The 20,119-nt window shown below is 43.0% G+C and overlaps 1 protein-coding gene across 2 annotated transcripts in view; it reads left to right on the top strand.

Annotated features, from left to right (window-relative positions):
• The first annotated feature begins 12,439 nt into the window (after positions 1-12,439).
• Positions 12,440-20,119, top strand: part of SMCHD1 (structural maintenance of chromosomes flexible hinge domain containing 1) — a 66,489-nt gene continuing 58,809 nt past the window's right edge. For both annotated transcript variants that reach the window (XM_056484572.1, XM_056484573.1), the window contains exon 1: positions 12,440-12,820. In XM_056484572.1, the coding sequence (XP_056340547.1) occupies positions 12,641-12,820 (180 nt within the window). In that variant the 5' untranslated portion in view covers positions 12,440-12,640. The remainder of the gene's footprint in view (positions 12,821-20,119) is intronic.

The raw sequence follows: 20,119 nt of genomic DNA on the forward strand, positions 1-20,119 counted from the left end.
ATCCGATCTAATCTTCGTCTGCTCCTCTATTGTAGCTATACAGTCATGGGTCAAACACTCATGCTCCGGTCCCCTGTATAAAAATGCGGCCGGGTTCTGTAGTGCAGTGGTTTCTAACGTCAAATTGGGTGCCTCTACCAGAATTCCTTCATACTTTAGAAGCCTAGCATCTGAAATCCATTTTTCTGCTTTTTGCTGTAATACGCTCCGGATGTTGTGAGGGGACATTACTTTGAGATTACCATTAAAAGTAATTTTTCTAGCTTCTTCCATCAATAGGGCACATCCGGCCACTATTTGTAAACAGGTTGGCCAGCCCCTACTCACAGCATCTAAAATTTTTGATAAATATGCAACAGGCTTCTTTTTCCCTGCCCAATCCTGGGTAAGTACCCCAAATGCAATACCCTCTTCTATGTTTACAAATAAGAAAAATGGTCTCCTCACATCCGGGAGGCTTAATACCGGGGCATGGACCAAACTTTCCTTTAATTCCTGAAGTTTCTCTGTGTCTTCTTGACTCCATTTCATTAGCCCTTCCTGTGTTAATTTATGGTAAAGAAATCTAGCTTTACTGCTATAATTTTCAATCCACTGCCTGCAGTACTCAGTAAGTCCTAAAATTTGACGAACTTGTCTCTTGTTTTTTGGAATAGGTAGTGACATAATTGCTTGGATCCTTTCAGGGTCTATTCTTTTCTCTCCCTTCTTTAAATAGTGCCCCAAATATTCTACCTCCTCCTCTACAAACTGAAGTTTAGTCTTAGAAACTTTTAACCCCTTAAGTCCCAGAAAATTCAACAGCCTTATACTTTCTTTCCTTACATCCTCCTCATGTTCTCCTGCCAGAAGCAGATCATCTACATATTGTATCAGGGTTACTCCCGGTCCTGTATGGTAATCCTGCAAATTTGTTCCAATGCCTGTCCAAACAAATTTGGAGATTCTGTGAACCCCTGGGGTAACACTGTCCACCTCAGCTGTATCGGGGTCCTCCCATTCAAATGCAAAGTACTCCCGGCTTGCCTCGTCGAGAGGGCAAGCCCAAAAGGCATCCTTTAAATCTATGACACTATACCATAAGTTATTAGGCCCCAATTTACTTAAGAGTGTATATGGATTTGCCACCATGGGGAACCGAGCCACTGTGCGTTTATTAATTTCCCTTAAGTCGTGCACTAACCGATAAGTGCCATCTGATTTGTGCACAGGGAGTATCGGTGTGTTGAAGGGTGACATGCATGGTTCTAGCAACCCCTTGCTCAACAATCTATCTACCTCAGGTTTTAATCCCCATCGACCCTCAGGGGATATGGGATATTGCTTTATTTTTACCGGGACTTCCGGATTTCTAATAATCACCGAAAATGGGGCTATTTTTAGCTGCCCCACGTTTCCTGGATTATACCATACTTCAGGGTTTATCTTTTCTTCATCCTCCACTCTGAGAGGACAGAGTTTAATTTGTAGTTCCTTCTCTACTACTTCTATCCTAATTCCTAGTTCTATAATCATATCTCTCCCCAATAGATTATATTCAGATTCTGATACTAACAAAAAGTCTCCCAACCCAATTCTTGATTCTGATTCAACTGTCACCCTTTTAATAACCCCCACCTCAAAGGGTTCTCCCTTTGCTTCTACTACCGTGGCAGTCTCTTTAGATAGACTACATCCTTTTGGCAAAAACTGAATAGTTGATCTTTCAGCTCCTGTATCAACCAGAAAAACTATTTCCTGGCCATGAGGACCCACCTTCAGTTTTATCAAGGGCTCCTTATGATGTTTCCGTGTCCCCAAGAGATAGAGCCCCTGACCCCTCTAATCTGTCTTGAACTCCTTTTCATCCCGAATCCTGACCCTACACTCTGTCTTGAAATGTCCTTTTTTCCCCACAATAAAAACACACCTTAATGTCCTGTCTCTCCCTTGAATTCCTAGACTCCTTAAGCTCTCTTACTGGCCGCCTCTGTGTCTCCCTCTGACCCTGTTCCCTACTTTCTCGTACCGCAGCAACCATCATTCTAACTTGCCGTTTCTGACTTTCCTCTTCCCTTCGGACATACACCTTTTGGGCCTCTCTCAATAGCTCATCTAAGCCTCTATCCTGCCAATCTTCCAGCTTTTGTATCTTCTTCCTTATATCTTCCCAAGATTTAGACACAAAATGTACCTTCAACACTGCCTGTCCCATTTGACCATCTGGATCCATTCCTGAATAAAGCTGGAAATTCTTTCTCAACCTCTCTAACCACTCTGTGGGGGTTTCATCCTTCTTTTGTCTCTCATTAAATGCTTTATTGATGTTCTGGCCTCTCGGGACTGATTCCCTAATTCCCTGAACTATGATTGTCCTCAGGTCCTGCATGGGTGTTCGATGTGCAGGATTCTGATGATCCCACTGAGGATTTTGAAGGGGCCATTTGGTGTTAGCTGCAGGACCCTGAGCATGTTGGGCGTCCCAGATACGCATGCCCTCCCTCCTAATCATATTTTTCTCTTTGGCCATAAACAGGTTGTTCAAAATGGCCTGTAATTCATCCCAGGTATACATATTAGGACCCAGAAATTGGTCCACTCTTTCAGCAACTCCCAGCAGGTCTTCTAATAAGTGTCCCATTTCCTTCTTAAATTCCCTAACATCCCCTGAACTGAGGGGCACAGATATAAATCCTATTCCTGCCTGAGGACCCCCATAGGCATTTCTCTTAATGGAAATAAATTTTCTTGTTGTTTCCTAGATCTCCCTCTAGTGACTGGTCCTGAGTAGCTCGAATGATCTGAATCCGAATCCTCCTCTGGGGGAGGTGCACTGGGGACAGGGGCCTGCGGTGGGGGTACGTGTGGAGGGGGTACCATCAGGATTTCTTCTTTCCTACCTCCCTTTTTCTTATTTTTGTTATTCCCTTTTTCAGTCAATTTAAAGATAAAAACCTCAGGACGGGCTATCCAGATTTTTGCATACTCACTTTCCTCCAAACAAACAGGGGTTTTTTTATTTACCCAAATATTTAATCTCTGTTTTATCCAATCCTCTGTTGACCCAAATATTGGCCAGAACACGTTTCTTGAAATCTCCTTCCCACCCAGACCTCTACACAGTAATATATCATTTTTGCCTTATCCTTCCCTTCCGTTCCAGGGAAATGATCCCAATTTTCTAGTAAAAATCCCAAGGGACTATCTCTAGGTATGGGTGGGAGTTTAACACTTGCAGGAGGTTTACTCTTCCCCTGCCCCATTTCCTCCGGAGTACCTTCACTCGCACCAAAAATCACTTTCGCTTCCCCTGTTTCGTGGCCCACGCCCTCGCGGGTCGATGGAAACCGCACTACTAAGGGTCCACACTCGCTTGGGGAATCTGGCTGCCAGTCCCCCTCTCACACACACACCACACGTTGTACTCCGGGATCCCGACCCTGCCCGAACGGATCCCTTATACTTACGCGTCCTGCGTCTTCGTCCGGACTTTGTGCACAAAATTTAAGGGGTCAACTGGGCCCTCCTACCTTTGCTTTTGCTTTCTTAATTTTAGGTTCGTCAGTCGAGGTCGGGATAGGACACCTGTCCCCGGGGCCACCAAAATGGTGGGGCGCGCCTTCCCGCAGGCAGAGAGTCCCTCCAAAATCTCGATCCGAGTCACGAGGCCAAATTTTGTTATAAATGAGCGCAATGGGCCATAAAAGATCGAATAACAATTTAAAAGATTTATTGGTTACAGAAAGCAAAAGCAAATTCAGCGCTGGGCGACAGAGGGGTCTCACTCCACTAACTGTCGCACCCCACCCCCCTTAGTTTGTTTCTTTTATGCTGTTCAGTTTTCGGGTTACGTGCTCCTCCTCCAGTAGTTCTGCGCATGCTCCTTCAGTTGCTAGGGGGTCTTTTTCTGCCTTCTGGTGGTCGGGGGATGAGGGTGAGTAGTCTTCCTCAGCCACTGACTCCTTTCTTGGCACTTAAAACAATATGTGATTATGCAAGCAGAACACATTCTGGCTTTTTACTTTAAGGCCTATCAAGCAGAGCAAAACTATTAACAAGTTCTAGCGATATCTTTTTCAAGGTCTGTCTGTCAGAGGATCAAAGCAGATTAACATCCTGGTCTCATAAGTCTTGGCAATATTCCTTCAAGGTCTAAGGCGTGTCAGGCGAACAAAAGGCTCCTTATTTATTACAGCAGTAGTACAGAATAAGGGATTTGCCTGTTTTTTAATACATTGTGTTTACAGATTTTTGGCTGTGAAAAGATCCCCGTATGATGAAGTCATATATCATTAAGACTTTTTTGCTTGCAAAGCTCTCCACCATATAGGGCTATTGAATCTTCATTGGGATTTTACATTTTAGGCACTTGTTGAAAGTTTTAATGATATTTATTACTTTTTAAGAAATGGAAGAAGCACAGAAGACACAAAAACCTCAGTGTCCCCCACTGGATGATGGACTATCAATGCCTTAGCCAATGTCACGTCTAAGGGATGTGCACTGACATCTCCAGTCCTGTATCAGGAGATCAGGAGATTGGCAGAGACCAATCACTCAGCTTGAGGAAACTCTTAATTTTGCAGGTGTTTTTTTTTGTTTGTTTGTTTGTTTGTTTTTTGGGTTTTTTTTTGGTAGAACATGATCAGTTACCAGGATTTTTCTAGACATGACAGAGGCCAGGTCTGTTGTCCACTACTGCCCACTGGAGAGTGGACCTCTTGTGGACCCTGGTTCATAAAGGTCTACCAGTCCCAGTGTTTGCCTGAGGTAGACAAGATCACATGTCTGTCTACAGGATGATTGGCTGCACTGTCCCTCCATTAACAGGAGTTCTTATCAACAGCTTAATGATAACAACAGCCTTTGTGATGTTTGGTCTATATGTTGTTTTCCCTGGCACCTCATGCACGAGATCACAATTTGAATTGGCAGTGACCTGATAGGCATCTTACTCTCAAGAACCCTTTGCACAAGGAAAAGATTTAAAAGGCATATAACATTGTATGTTACTCTAATTGCACCTCTAAAGAAACATTTATCAGTCTGACAAGACTCCAAGGCTGAAAGAAAGACAGGTGGTGATGAAATGTGCATAAATATTTTGAAACAAGCGAGATGTATGTAATTTTATTTCACTTTTCCTACAAGGATTCAGAACAGTGAATGCCTTTGTCCTGGTAGAAGTCATGTGGTTCTTCTGAGAATACCAAGCACTAGCACAGTCATGCATGATTACTGGTATGCCCAGTTCAAAGGCAGTCACTATTCTGCCTGGAAAAGAGCATCTGGAGTTACTAGTTCTAATTATCTGGAAAGTCTTGATTAGCAATGGAAATTACATTATATTTGAAGTGCAGCATGGACACCACACAATGGGGTCTGCCTGACTACTGCTGGGTAGTGACTTACCATCCTCTTCCCCTCCCAAGGATTAGGCCATCACTTGTAACAAAGTCATAAGGAAAGCTGCAGAGTTCAGTCACACAAAACAAGAAAGAGGAAACAGTCAGAGGTTGCACAGTTCAGACACGTTTAGTATTTTAAGAGGAAACCAACTTGAAAGATAAATAATTTTAAAGGTATAAACAAAAAATCAAGGAATGACAATTCGGCATTAATGAGGATCTCTCCCAGCAACTGTGGGATGGTTTGATTCTTCAGAAGCTGCTTCTCAGGTGTTTTATTATGGGTGCTGAGAACACAAATACTTAGCCTAAAAGCTCCATAAACACCATCTGTCTTTTGTGTGTGCTTGTCTTGGGTTTGCATGGCCAGGTTTTGGTAGCAGAGGAATTACAGGGGTGGCTTCTGTGAGAAGCTGCTGGAGGATTCCTCTATGTCCAGCAGAGCCAATGCTTGGCAGCTTTGAGATGGATGTGCTGCTGGCCAAGGCTGAGCCAATAAGAAATGGTGGCAATGCCTCCATGATAGCATACTTAAGAAGAAAAAAATAAAGGTTATTGACTACTGAAGCTGTAGCCAGAGAAGAGCAGAGTGAGAATATTGGACAGGAATAACTGTTAACAGCAAGGTCAGTGGAAAAGCAGGGGAAGGAGGTGCTCCAGGTCTGAGATCCTCTGCAGCCCATGGTGAGAACCATGGTGAAGCAGGCTGTCCTCCTGCAGCACACAGAGGTCCATGGAGGTGCTGAGATCCACCTGCAGCCATGGAAGAGACCAGCACCAGAACAGGTAGATGCCCAAGACAAGGCTGTGAACCCATGGGAAACCCATGCTGGAATAGGCTCCTTCCAGGAACCTGTAGAGAGAGGAGCCCACACTGCAGCAGGTTTCCTGGTACAACTAGTGACCCTGTGGGGGGCCTACACTGGAACAGGTTGTGCCTGAAAGACTGCACACAGGGAAAAGGTGACTCACATTCCAGCAGTTTGCAGGAAACTGTTTCCTGTGGAATCGACCCCACACTGGAGCATGGGAAGGTCTCATCTTGCTGATCAGCATCAGGAATATTGTGTGATGAACTGACTGTAACCTCCATTCCCTGTCTCCCTGTGCCACGGAAAGGAGGAGATAGAGCTAGGAAGGAGAGAAGCACGGGGAGAAGGTATTCTAAAGATTTATTTTACTTCTCATTTTACTTCTTACCTGCTCTGACTCTGTTGGTAATAAATTCAATTAATATCTCTAATTTGAGTGTGTTTTGCCCATGATGGTATTCGGTGAGTGATCTCTCTCGGTCCTTAGCCCAACCCATGAATTCACTGCATTTTCTCTCCCCTGCCCAGATGCAGATGAGCGTGAGAGACTGGCTTTGGCCTGACATCCAGCCAGCATCAACCCACCACAGAGCTGCAGCAAAAACTGTGATACATGCTCGAAGAATCTCTGCATGGCAAAACACGCCCATAGTGACAAAGAAAGGGCAATTGAAAGAAAGGTTACTGTTGTCACCATCCCAAAATCTGGAGTATGAGGCAATGTCGTGCAGAGACATACCAAAAATAAATTAGTCAATTGGGCTTGTCAGGGCTTGCTTGGAGTCCCTGGTGCCACTGCTACTGGAGCTGGTGATAAAATCACTTCTTGAAGAGTCAGGAGAAAGCAGGCAGGGGAAACGGAAAGGGTAAAAAGAAGAGTGTAAAAAAAGAGTGTTTAAAGCAAGGCAATAGGAAAAGTGAGGAAGCAGCCTTCTGGAAAGAAAAAAAAAAAGGAAATACTAGTGATGCTCAGCTACAAAGTGCTCAGAAGACACTCAGCTAAGACCACAGGGCAGCAAGAGCAATTGGAATGGAAAGCATAGGATCTTACATATATAGGATCTTTTCTGTAACAATATATTTATCAAGTTTTCCTATTTCTTACACATTTTACAAGAGAGAATGACATATTTGATCCCAGTCTTTTAACAGAATAATGCTGGAGGGACTTCTTCAGACATGATCTTAAAAATCTTTGCAATCATAGCATCAACAGTGTTTAATTAGAATAGTAATGCTTGAAAACAAATCTCCACAGCCTTTCCACAAATTAAAAACTGTTTTCTCCCAATGTGCATTTACCAGATGCATGAGAACTCATGTATCTCATGAGTTCTCATGTATTTGTTCAAGAATCATTCATGTTTCTTTGTCTACAGAGGAGGAAAGTTTCTAAGGTTTGGTACATCATTATTAATTTCCCATGAGAGAGTTGACTCTGGGACTCACAAGGTACAATGGATTGCCATCAAACTTATTTCATAACCACTGAATATTTGGCAGCATTCATTTCCCCTTGTCAAAGGTGAATGACAAGAGCTTCTTGCTGGTTCCCTTTTCAGAGAAGTTCCCTGCTATTGCCATGGTTTCCCACAAATAGTTCCATGACAATCCTGGGAGAGCTGACAGGCTAAATCCTACAAGTATCCATCTAGTGTGGTGTCCCCCTCCCAAATACAGCTTTGGAAAATAGTGCAAAAAACTACAATGATCAGATATGGAATAACTTGTTTTCCAACTTAAACTCTTCCTACTCAGTAATATTTAGATATTTTATTCTAAGACCAAAGTATACAATTTGTATGTCTCCTGGGAATAATTTAATTCTTAATTTTTCTAGTCCTTTATCTCTTTCCTATTCATATGAAGAAAAAATCGTTTTATACCTCACTAAATTAATCATTCTCATTATGTATTTCATAGTTCAATCAAATGTTTTATGGAAAGTAGATCTTCTTGTCAGTTCTGCATGTTTCTTAATATAACTCCATGTTCCTTCTTGCTTTGTGAGATAAAGTAGAAGGTCCTGATTATCTTTCCTATTTTTATACTTTTAACTATAATACTTTCTTAGTTTGAAAATCCCAGTCATCTTAGGCATGCTTCCCACAACTATTTCTAGCCTATCTGCAGTCGTCAGAGCCTTTATTTCTACTGGATTTTAATGAGCATGTCACTTTGTATTTATGTTAAAGAAATACACAATGAACAGTGAGAATTTATATGAGTTTTACTAACAAAGCCTAGCTGACAGAGTTAATTTAGACCACAGGATGTTGAACTAATGGTTTGTTGTCCCTTCTCCTTCCTCACCATCTCTCTCTCAGTTGCCTTCAATTTTTAAAATCTCTTATAACATCAGTCAAGTACTTCAGAACCATGGACTGTGTTTACAGTCCCCTCAACTTGACTAAGTGGATTACACAAATTTTGTCACTTTATTTGCTCACTAATTTTTGTCAAGTTACTGAGAAACAAATTTTAAAAATTGCTAGATAGTATTTCACTAAGGCACTTCTCCATATCTACCTTAGTTTTCATGTTATGATGATAATTCATTGTTTAGTTCTATGACTTGGTTTCTGTCTCTCAGATGGCTTGGTTTTCTGAATATTGATGCTATTATTTCACACCTCAGTTGCTCAAGTAATGATGGTTCTTTTGCTCCACACTTCAGGGGCTCTTACTAAGGTACTTCTTCTAACAGGCTGGGTCAAAGGTCCATAGAGTTCTAAATCCAAGATGCCACCTCTTCTTACATATAAAATCTTTGTTACATTAAGGAGGAACAGCACTTTTTCTTGGATTATTTGGAATTGGTAGCATTGCACCTGCAAGGCATAGGTAGGCAGTAGCATCCAGTATCACTCAATACACTCTGCCACTGCAACAAGCTACTAGAGAGGCTGCGCACTTTCTTCTAGTGAAGACACAGTAATTTTCATTATGTGTTTACAAAATAGTTCCTATCTAAAAATGTCCAGCGCTGGAACTTAGTTAATATTTGCCCTCAATAAAAAAAAAAAAAAAAGAAATCAGATATTTATCTTATTCCTTGAATGTCAAAAATTAAATACACACAGGATATAACAATAAATACATCCTTGCACACACACAAACACAAAAAATACTTTCCTGAGCATCATCTGAAGTACTGAATGACAAAATGAACAAATTATTGGTTACTCTACTGTTACTATTGATTTTGAAAAATAACATAATATCTGACTTCAAAATACAGTAAATTAATATAAATTCTTTTTTTCCAGAAAAGAAATTCTTTTCCACAAGGATGAAAATGATTATGCAGTTGTTCAAGAACAAAATACTTCATATTGCAAAATGAAAATTTGCAACAGCAGCCACTCTTTGAACCAGCTTGGAGATAGGCTGAAGGGTGAGAAACTTATTTTCATCTAAATTAAGTGCCTGCATTTCAGGTAGAACCATCCATTCCTCCTTGCAATACTAATTTTGAAACTAGATTAAATAGTTCATTGAGATTTTTTTCCCAATGCAGTTAGCATTCTAAAATGGAAGTACTGTCTTAAGACTAGAAACACAAGTACACTGTAAAACAAAATTTTGATAGTATTCCGAATTTCATCAAGTCATCCTTTAGAGGGGCTCAGAGTCACAGCCTATATAAAAACTCTTAAGAGACCCTTTCTCTCTTGACTAGTTAGTACAAATGCTCTTTATTCTCACAAAACTCCACACTGCTCAGTTCCACTATGTAATTTGCTTTGTAGTCTAGCTGAGCCCAGATAATGGTGGAGTTGTGTCCAGATGATGACCGGTCACAAGCAGTGTCCTGCAGGGCTCGGTGTTGGGGCCTGTCCTGTTTTACATCTTCATGGACAGCCCAGGTGACCAAGCGAACCCTCAGTCACTTTGCACCAAGATGTGCAGAAGTGTTGATCTGCTGCAGGGGAAGAAGACTCTGCAGAGAGACCTGGACAGGCTGGGTCAGACTGAGGTCAGTGGTCTGAGGTTCAACAAGGACAAGTACTGGATCCTGCCCTTGGGTCACAACAACCCCAGGCAGTGCTACAGGCTTGGGGTAGAGTTACTGGAAAGCTGCCTGGAGGAAAAGGACGTGAGGGTGCTGGTGACAGTGACTGAACATAAGCAAGGGTGTGCCCAAGTGGCCAAGAAGGCCAATGGCCTGGATCAGTAGGAAAATCTACCCTGTACTGGGCACTGGTGAGGCCACACCTCAAATCCTGTGCTCAGTTTTGGGTCCCTCACTACAAGAAGGACATTGAGGTGCTGGAGCATGTCCAGAGAAGGACAATGGAGCTGGTGAACAATGTGGCACACAAGTCTTATTAGGAGCACCTGAGGGAGCTGGGATTGTTTAGTCTGGAGAAAAGGAGGCGCAGGAGAGACCTTATTTCTCTCTACAACCACCTGAAAGGAGGGTGCAGCCAGGTGGGGGTCAGTCTCTTCTTGCAGGAAACAAGTGGCAGGACAAGAGGATATAGCCTCAAGCTGTGCCAAGACAGGTTCAGGTTGGACATCAGGAAGACTTCCTTCACTGAAGAGGTGGTCAAGCATTGGAGATAGCTGCCTAAGGAAGTGGCAGAATCCCAGTCCTTAGAAGTGTTCAAAAGGCATGTGACAAGATTTTTTTGCTACTCATTTGTCACCTCCACTGTTTTACAAACTTCCCCTATATGCCATCACAATCTTTTCCTCAAAACCAAGACTCCTTAAAACAGAAGCAGCTACACTTTTTTGAGGATTGGATGAGTGGACAGTGGGGTGGATTGGGAACTGGATGACTGGCAGATCCTACAAGGTCATGATCAGTGGCACAGGGTCTAGTTGGAGGCCTGTCACTAGTGTTGTCCACCAAAACACAATGCTGGGTCCAGTACTGTTTAACTTGTTCATCAATGACTAGGATGAAGGGAAGAGGCCTCCTCAGCAAGTTCATTGATGACACAAAGCTGGAAGGAGTGGCTGAAACCGCAGAGGGCTGTGCAGCCCTTCAGAAGGACCTCAACAGGGTGGAGATATGGACAAAGAACCTTCTGAAATTCAACAAAGGTGTACACAGGTTCTGGCACAGAAAAAAAAAACCCCTGCACCAGCACAAACTGGGGGTTGACCTGTTGGAAAGCAGCTCTGCAGAGAAGGGCCTGGTGGTCCTGGTGCATAAGCTGCCCATGAGCCAGCAGTGCCCTTGTGGCCAAGAAGGCCAATGGGATCCTGGGGTACTTTAGGAAGAGAGCATCACTTATAGGTCAAGGAAGGTGATCCTGCCCCTCTAGTCAGCCCTAATGGGGCACAATTAGCATTCTATGCACAGTTCTGAGCTCCTGAGTACAAGACAGGGAGATCCTGCAGTGGATATAGTGGAGGACAACAAAGACAATTATGGGACTGGAGCATCTCTCTTACACAGACAGGATGAGAGATTTGGGCCTGTTCGGTCTCAAGAAGAGACAAGTGACAGACGACCCCATCAATGTGTGCACATATCTGAAGGGGGTGCCAAGAGGATGGAGCCAGGCTTTCCTCGGTGGTTCCAAGCAGTAGGACAGGAGGCAGTGAGCAGGAACTGACACACAGGAAGCTCCACCTGAACATGAGAAAGAACTTCACTGTGCAGGTGAGTGCGCAATGGAACAGATTGTCCAGAGAGAGGTGGAGTCTCCCCCACTGGAGACACTCAAGAACCATCTGGGCACAATTCTCTGCTCTGGCACGGCCCTGTTTGAGCAGAGATTTACCCAGCTCACTCACTGCGGTCCCTTACAACCTGGCCGTTTCTGAGATTCTGTGACTGTGTGAAACAACAGCGTTGGCATCTGGACAGGCCGCTTTGCTTCAAGGCGGACGAAGCGGGACTTCACACCTCCGGTCCCCGCCAGGCCGCTGCCCGGGCTGGGCGGGGACGCGCTCGCCGGTGTCAGGAGCGCGCTCGCGGTGACGGGAGCGCGCCCGCCGCCGACAGGAGCGCGCAACGGCCGGCGGCCGCAGGCGCAGCACGCGCTCCCAACGCCCAACCCGCTTGCGCCTCCTGCGGCGATCCCGATCCCAATCCTGATCCCCATCCCCATCCCCATCCCCACCCGGCGGCGGAAGTGGCGCGAAGCGGACGGCTCCAACTCATTCCGAGGTGGCGGCACCGATGCGGCACTTTTCATTGCAGGCTTTTTCCGCCCGCCTGCGCTGCGCCGTCCCCACCGCTAGCACAAGAGTCACCGCCGGCACCAGAATCGTCGCCGCCGCCCCTCCTTCCTTCCTTCCCTCCCACCCTCTTCTTCCGGGCCCCACGGCGCCTCCTTCCCCCGTTTCCGGGCTGGCTCCGCCTTCCTCCTTCCCCGGCCGGGACGCATTTTGCCGGGCGGGGGCGCTGGCGGGCCCGGCCGAGGAGCTGTCGCCGCCGCCATCGCTGCGGGACGGTTTCTGTCTTCCCGGCTCCCCACCATGGCAGCAGCGGCGGGAGGCGGCCGCACACCTCGCAAGTCGGCGCTGCTGACCCCTCGCGGCAACGGGGACCGCACCGTGTTCCTCTTCGACCGGCGCCGGGAGCAGGCGGACTCGGACGAGAAAGTGCTCAGCTACAGCAGGGACAGCTACCGCGCTTTCCGCAGCGCCGTCTGCCAGGTACGCGGCAGGGCGGGCGCGGCGGTGGCGGTGTTCCGTCGGTGAGGGTCCGTGCCCGCGCCGCTGGGGCTGGGGGGCGGCCGGGGCGGGGCGGGGGTGCCACAGCGTGCTCGGGGGCCGCGGCGCCCGCCGCCTGCTCGCCAACTTTGTTGGCGGGACAGGTGGGCGGCCATGGAGGATGGAGCGCGGCCGGCGTGTCGGCGTCGCCTTTCTCCCTCACGGGCAGAGGCCGGCGCGGGGCGGCGGCGGGAGCAGCCCCTGGCGGCGGGCGGGAAGGCGGCGGGCGGCCCCGAGCGCCCCCGCGCGGGGAGCGGCGGCGGCGGCGGGCGCGGTGCCGCGCTCCGGAGGCTGCTCGAGGCGAGGCGGCGCTTGGTGCTCGGTCGCAGCGCCGGCTCGGGGGGTGTGAGGTCTCTGCCAGCCTGAAGTGGCTCTGCGGCTCACTTTCTGCTCTCCGAGGTGGTGGCGATAAGCGCCGTTTCCTGTCCGCAGCGGTGGCTGCCGTTTAAATCCCGTGCCTGGCGGCGCCTTCGCCCTGTCGCGTTCGGTTCTGTTTCCCTGTCGTGACGCGAAACGAAACTTAGTCCGTCTTCACAGCTCGGGAGGTGGAGATTGTTTCCCGCGTACGGGCCGCTTGCTGTAGTTTGCCGGCTCCACCAGTAGGCATTGCCCGTTTCCGTCATGGTTTCGTTTTCTGAGCGAGTGATAAATGCCATAAACCTGTTAGCTGCCTGCATATTTTACCATGTGAAATGCGCAGGAAAATCAGATCTAAATTTCTGTACTATTTTAGTCTGGTAAAAAAAAAAAAAAAAAAAAAATTTAGCCGGTATGATTTGCACTTAGTTTTCTAGCATGCAAATTCTATATTTTACATATAGATGGGATATAATAAGTGTCTGTTTTGCATTTGAATAAATAGAATTATTTCCGAATTTTATAAAATTTATCGATTGTTTGTGAACAATATAAATACTACCGAGTTTCACTTTTATATGTAATATAACTATATTACGGTGAAATATATAATTAATATAATTACATATGATAATAAGTGTATCTATAAGATGCAGGCAATATATTTGTTGAGAGTAAAAATAACTAAATAAATAGTATATAAATTGTTCTATGTCTGGACAGTGTTTAATGTAACAGCTTCCTATGTGATGGAAGCTTTGAGCTGCCAGTATCAGCAGGGATAGCTGTCATCTGTGACTGCCTCCTCCTTGCAAAGTTCTGTGTCAAAAAAGGCATAGCCATGATCTTAAGGTGGAGTCATCTTCCCTAGAAGTGTCCAAAAAAAGGAGTAGATACTTTATGATATGGTTTAGAGAGTGTGGTGTTATTCAGTCGAGGTTGGACTTGGAAGTCTTTTCCTTTTTGATTCTGTACTCATAAATAAGGGGGTTATCGAGTCTCATGGTCTGATTGGTGCCCCTAAAGTTGATCAGACTGCAAGAAACATGTAACAAATGAAATAAAGAAATGAGTACACTACAGTGAAACATTCTGAGAAGCTAGGCAGTGGGGTGGGTTCATGACCTTCCAAGAGTTTATATCTCCTATGAAAAATTTATGAGTGATAGATAATTTTCTCCATGAATTGTTTTAATGTATTCCATCACAGCTGTACCTAGCAGATGAGTTGCAAGAATACTAAATATTTTCAGTGGTCAAGGCAAAAATGTGCATGATGAACTCACCTCTCATTTTTCTTAGATTTGTAATTAATTGATGGGCTGAGTTTAACACTAATTTACAATTTGTCTAGAACAGAGTTTGTCTTTTCTGACTGTTTTTGGTTTTTTTGTTTTTTTTTTAAATAATACTGCACACTCCAGTGACTTGATGTTTCCATGCATCCTCATGGTGTTCAGTAATTCACAGAACTTTTGGCATATTTACAATTTTATTAAGAAATAAGCCATCATCACCACTGTGGCAAATCTCGGGTACAAACAGCTTTAGTGATTTTTTTACCTGAGAAATGTATTAGCATTTTGAAGTTGCTACCTTAATGTTGTTAAGTCAGACTTCTTGCATGGGCAGCAGAGTGTTTGAGAAGCCTGGTGCTGCAAAGCAGATGTTGCTGTGTTAGAATGTGGTGCCTGTGATAGTAAAATTTTCAAGTATAGTCTTTTTGGTATATTTAATATCACAAGCCTTATCACCAGTCCTGGTGGCTTTTGGGGTGTTAAGAGTAATAGGATCTGTGCTCTTGCAAACTTACACAGCAAGAACCTGAGCTAATCATTCCCTTAGAGAAAGACCTCCTCCAATAATGTGTTGATATCTGTGAGTGCAGTCAGTGATGCCTCTGTAAGTGCTTGTTTCAGTGTGATGACTCTGCACTTTGGAGCTTTTATCATCTGACATGTGGGACATCTGACTCTGAAAGGATGCTGAGACAGGTGGATTGGCATGACTTGTAAATGTTGGTACAGTGAAAACTGGACAGGCAGAGGGTTGGGATGTTTGCTATCTCATGTCTCTCACAACAACAATATAGAAGTTATAGGACTTCTGGAAGAACATTCTGGCATCTCAGTGCTCCAAGAGCTTTGTAAATTTTGTGTTTTTCTGAGTGTTGTACTCCAAAATTGTCGATTTCTGGCATCTTGAATGTTGCAACTAGTTACTTTCAGGAGGAAGTGATGAATGGGTTCACCAGCTCGGGACAGACTTTCCTATCTTCGTGGTGCTGAAAACGCGGCCGGGAAGTGATGGAAGCTCAGGAAGAACTATTCTTTTGTTAAGCAGATTTTGAGTTGGTTCAGACTAAGGTGGAATGTTTTCCCTTTTCCACAATTAAAGCTGTTAGGCACTGCCAGACTGCTTGATTGGGCAGTGTATGCTGCTGCGTTGTTTCCGTGCCTGTCCTGTCTGTGGCTCAGTTTCAGTTCAGGCTCAGCTTTCAATGGACTTTGATTGGCAATTTGTCATGCAACTGAGTGATGTTACTGCAGCAGCAAAGGTGCCCCCACGTGGTCATGGCTGCCAAGGCTGCCAGAAATATTAAGCTGTTGGAAGTATTTATGCTGTGAACATCTTCCTATGGCACAAGAGAATTCTTTTGGATAGAACTGGATGTGTAGGAGTCAAATCCTGCAGAAAATTATGAAATTAAACCTAACTGCAGTATGTGATGATCCTGAGTTGGAAATACTTGAGTACCTGAAGGCACTCAAGTACTTAGGCTGCTGCTTCTGAGACTTACTTTTTTTTCATATTGCAGAGAGAAGATATTTTCTTGTTTGTGTAGCAAAATAACTGATTCAGCCACTTCAGAGGTTGATTTAGGAGCTCATGCATGTTGTGTCTGTTGTCGTATAAATATTCCTCTATTATTACTAAAATATTCTTAACTAATTTTTGAAATTTTGTTGGTGTTTTTTTTAAGAAAATATTTAACTGTCCCCTAAGCAGTTAATGCATGTCTGTGTAGTTGGAAGTGGCTTTATATACTGATAAATTAGTCTTTCATTCTCAGTGTTGTAGGAGGGAAGATTTAGGGGAAAAATCTTTTCAAAGGGTAGAGTTTATATAGTCTTCATTCTTCATCCTTGTAGTGATCAATCCTAAAGCAGAAACTTCTTAATTAAGACTAATGCTAGCTTGTGTATTCCATTTGTGTGCTGTGGAGCAATGTGTAATTTCAGTCTACAGAACCATGACATATTAAGGTGGATAGGTGGGTTCAATGCTGTGTTCTTCTTCTTGGCAATACTGTTTCTTGTGCACATTACTGTTGTCTTCTGTTAAGTCTATGCTCCACTGCTTGTCCTGATGTCTAGAGTACAATACAAAAATAGTGGCAATAAGCAGAATGGAGCTAAACTGTTGGCAACCAATCTGAGATTCCTTGCTCACGTTATCACATTACACAGTGGAGCTGGAACGCTTGAGTTTGTTGCTGAGATGGCAGAAATCCTTCAGGCACTTAGGTCACACTCCTTTTAAAACTGAAAGGTATCTATGCTGAAAACGGCACAGTTTTGCCGTGTATGAAGGGATTTTTGAGAGGCTTTGAGGTGAACTACCAGTCTGAGGAGAGTTCATGCTACTAAGATTAGGGTTATTGCTTATATGAGAACCAAACTCATTGGTAAATCCTTCCTTAGTTCTTCTGAAACTTCTCGTTGTTCTGATCTCCTTGTGTAAAAAAAAAAGGCATAGGTCTGTAAACTGTATAAAAAGTAAGCATCTGTAATTAAAGTAAATACTCAAAAAACAAGAATCACCATAAAACAAAATTTTTTGCTTTTAATATTTTGTCATCTCTTTTGTTGAGCTTCCCGTTGTATCCAAACCTGTCTACTTACTATTTAAATAGATTATTTTGCCAGTCCACCCAAATAAATTCCAGTGTCTCAATGAGACAAGAGGCAGAAAAGGATATTCATTAAGATAGTGTATAGAAGGTAAGCATAAGTGTAGTATCAAATCAAGACAAGAAATACGTGACATTTTTGGTGAATATTTTCTTAACAATGCCTAAGAAATAAAGTATAATCAAATTATTTGCAGTCAAAGAATTAAATCAAAAATATTAGAAACATCTGCAAGTTTGTATCACCAAACATCATTCTGATAATGCTCAATCGAGATACTTCCATTAATGATGAAATCAGTCCATCTTACAATAGTTGTATTTTTGTGTTTTAATGTTTGTTTAACAATTCTGTATAACCAGAAACTGAAAACAGAGATTTTAAATGTGCTGTGCATATGCAAAGTAAGTTTCTCTTTGATTTTTGAAGACTCTGTTGGAAGTACAGTAAGATTGGTGTAAGATGCACCTATGCTTTAAGTTTTTTCCAAAACTATCGCATATTTAAGGCTTCATTGAAAATCTTGTGTATAGCATCTTTGTTACTGATGTTTTGGTGGGGAGAAGGATGCAGTTTGCATATCTTTGTGCACTTAGGTACAACCTTATGGTGTATCAGTTGATTTTGAGAGCTCCTAGCTCCTAGGAACTTTGTAGGTTCCTGGTCAAATTTGAGTGTTGGCAACAGTCAGATGCAGAGTATCTGCAATCTTTAGGATTAGTTATCCATGTGAAGTTGTTAGATGTGACCAAATATTTTTTTGGTTTGAAGAGTTGTTTCTGAATTCTTGTTCCTTTAACAAGTGGTGCCATACAAAGTTTTTATGGTAGAAGAAGCTGGCCTGAAGTTAATGTTAAAATTTTGGCTGATAGCTGCAATGAGTATTTGCGATTGTGATCTTAGATGGTGGTTTGTGAAGGTCTTGTGGAATTACTCAGACTAAGTCTAGTAATGGCAGCATGCTCTTTGTAGAAATTATGGGGTCCCAAGGTTCTTTCTGCTTGCTAAAAGATGCAGATTTTGAAAAGATGTCTGAGTTAACACATCATTCTGGACAAATACCCTTGTGACTTCTGTAGAGCTCATGTGTCGTGCAGTTTGCCTCTCTTTCTCTCTGTTTTTCCGTCAAATATTTAGAAGTAAATATTTACCAGCTGAACTTCTGAAAGTAGTAAAGCTTTTAAGTACAGTAGAGGGCAAGGACCTTCAAGTTCTGCAAATGTTATCATCTGTAATTTGTTCTTCAGATGGAGATGGCATTGTCAATAAAGGATGATTGGAAAATATTTTAGAACATTAGTGTTCGCTGCTAGTTTTTGATTGTAGATAGTCTCTAAAAACCATTTGACCAGAAGATATGGGCTCCTGTGTATTCCTGTATTTCTGTAATATATAAATTTTTGCCTTGAACTTCAAGAGATGCTTGGAAATAATTTCTAGGATTTTTGTTTGTTTGTTTGTTTTTAGTTTCAGCTACTTTTCTAGAGATTTTTGGATTCCTCTTTCTGTTGGTGTCTGAAGACATCATATATAAGTTTATGTTCTGACATTAGTGACGCTCATTGTGATTATGATTAGAGATGGCTGTTATCATACTTGCCCTGCTACCATAAGTGCTTAGTCCCAAGTCCTCACTAAGACATCCTTAGCAAGTTGTCATCATGTTGAGAACTGTCCTAACAGTGGATTGGAAGAGTTTATTTGATTAACATTCTTACGAGTCACATACAGTTCTTCTTGTTTATTTCTGGCAAGGTGTCCACTTAATCTTTCTATATTTTATTTTTTGTGTTTGCTACTTTTATTAATTACCTTAATATTATATAGTTGTATGAATAATTGAGAGACATAATACAAAAGACATTTCTTGTCTTGAAAATCTGTGATTTGAGAATTAAATAGTTTCCCTTAAATGCGTACTATGATTTCATCTCCTACCATTCTCATTGATGTGAGAGATTTCCCTCAATTTTGACTGATAATTCTTCATTAAGTGGGATAGCTAACTGATAAATGCACGTCTTTCAAATACTAATTTGGTAAGTAACATGGGATATTCAGTTAATCACATGCAAAATTACAGAAGGCTACAGGCTTCTCATTGTTTGAATGTGGCTCTTAGCTTCATTTTTTTCAGATTCCTGGACATGTTTTTTCAAAGGAGCTGCTGGATCAATTTGAAAAAGCTATACTGCTTTTTGCCATGTTGGATAGCTAAGTAAATAACTATGAAGGACAGCATTGAAAATTAGCATTATCAGATTTCTTTATGTTTAGCTGATACTGTGCAGGCTCTCCTTTAGAGGTTTGCATTGACAATACAGTTCTAGTAGTCAGAAAAAGTACTCCTTGGCTGTGGAAGGTGGCTCCATGTATGCTATGTCTCTGTTATCCTTTGGCTGCATCACCAAGCTCTGAGCCATTTATTCTCATCATTCTCATGCACTGTCAGCTTGAATTGGTTCCAGTAGGAAGATACAGTATTTTAAGGGTACAGGAGTTATATATTGTAGGGAATAACTGTGTTGAAAAGGTTTGGATTCCAAGGGGTTAAATGTCTTTTCTAAAGATACTGTAGTTTTGGCTTCACTGTTCTACCTTTGTCATGGTGAAGGGTGATTCCTTCAGTTTTAAAAGTCCCACTAGAAGTTCTTATTTTATGGTAATAGACTGATGGACCAGATGAAGCAAGCCAAAATGACTCTGTCCTTAGAGTGTGTTATTTCTCCTTCACTTACCACCTCAAGTCTGTTCATGTGACCACAAGCTGTGGTGGTACACACACAAAGTTAAATATTTGCTTGTTGAGCACCTTATCCAAGGCAGATAGTAAATCCAGAGACAAAATCTGTGTTGACTTCATGCTGAGTGTTTTAGTTGGCTCAGTAACCAGGTAAGCCTTGCTGTACATGTGCAGATCAAGTAGAAGTAAAACTTTTGAGCTTTTGTGCTGATATATGAAAGAAAAGAA

The sequence above is a fragment of the Oenanthe melanoleuca genome, chromosome 2 (genome assembly GCF_029582105.1).
Source record: "Oenanthe melanoleuca isolate GR-GAL-2019-014 chromosome 2, OMel1.0, whole genome shotgun sequence".
Classification (NCBI taxonomy): domain Eukaryota; kingdom Metazoa; phylum Chordata; class Aves; order Passeriformes; family Muscicapidae; genus Oenanthe; species Oenanthe melanoleuca.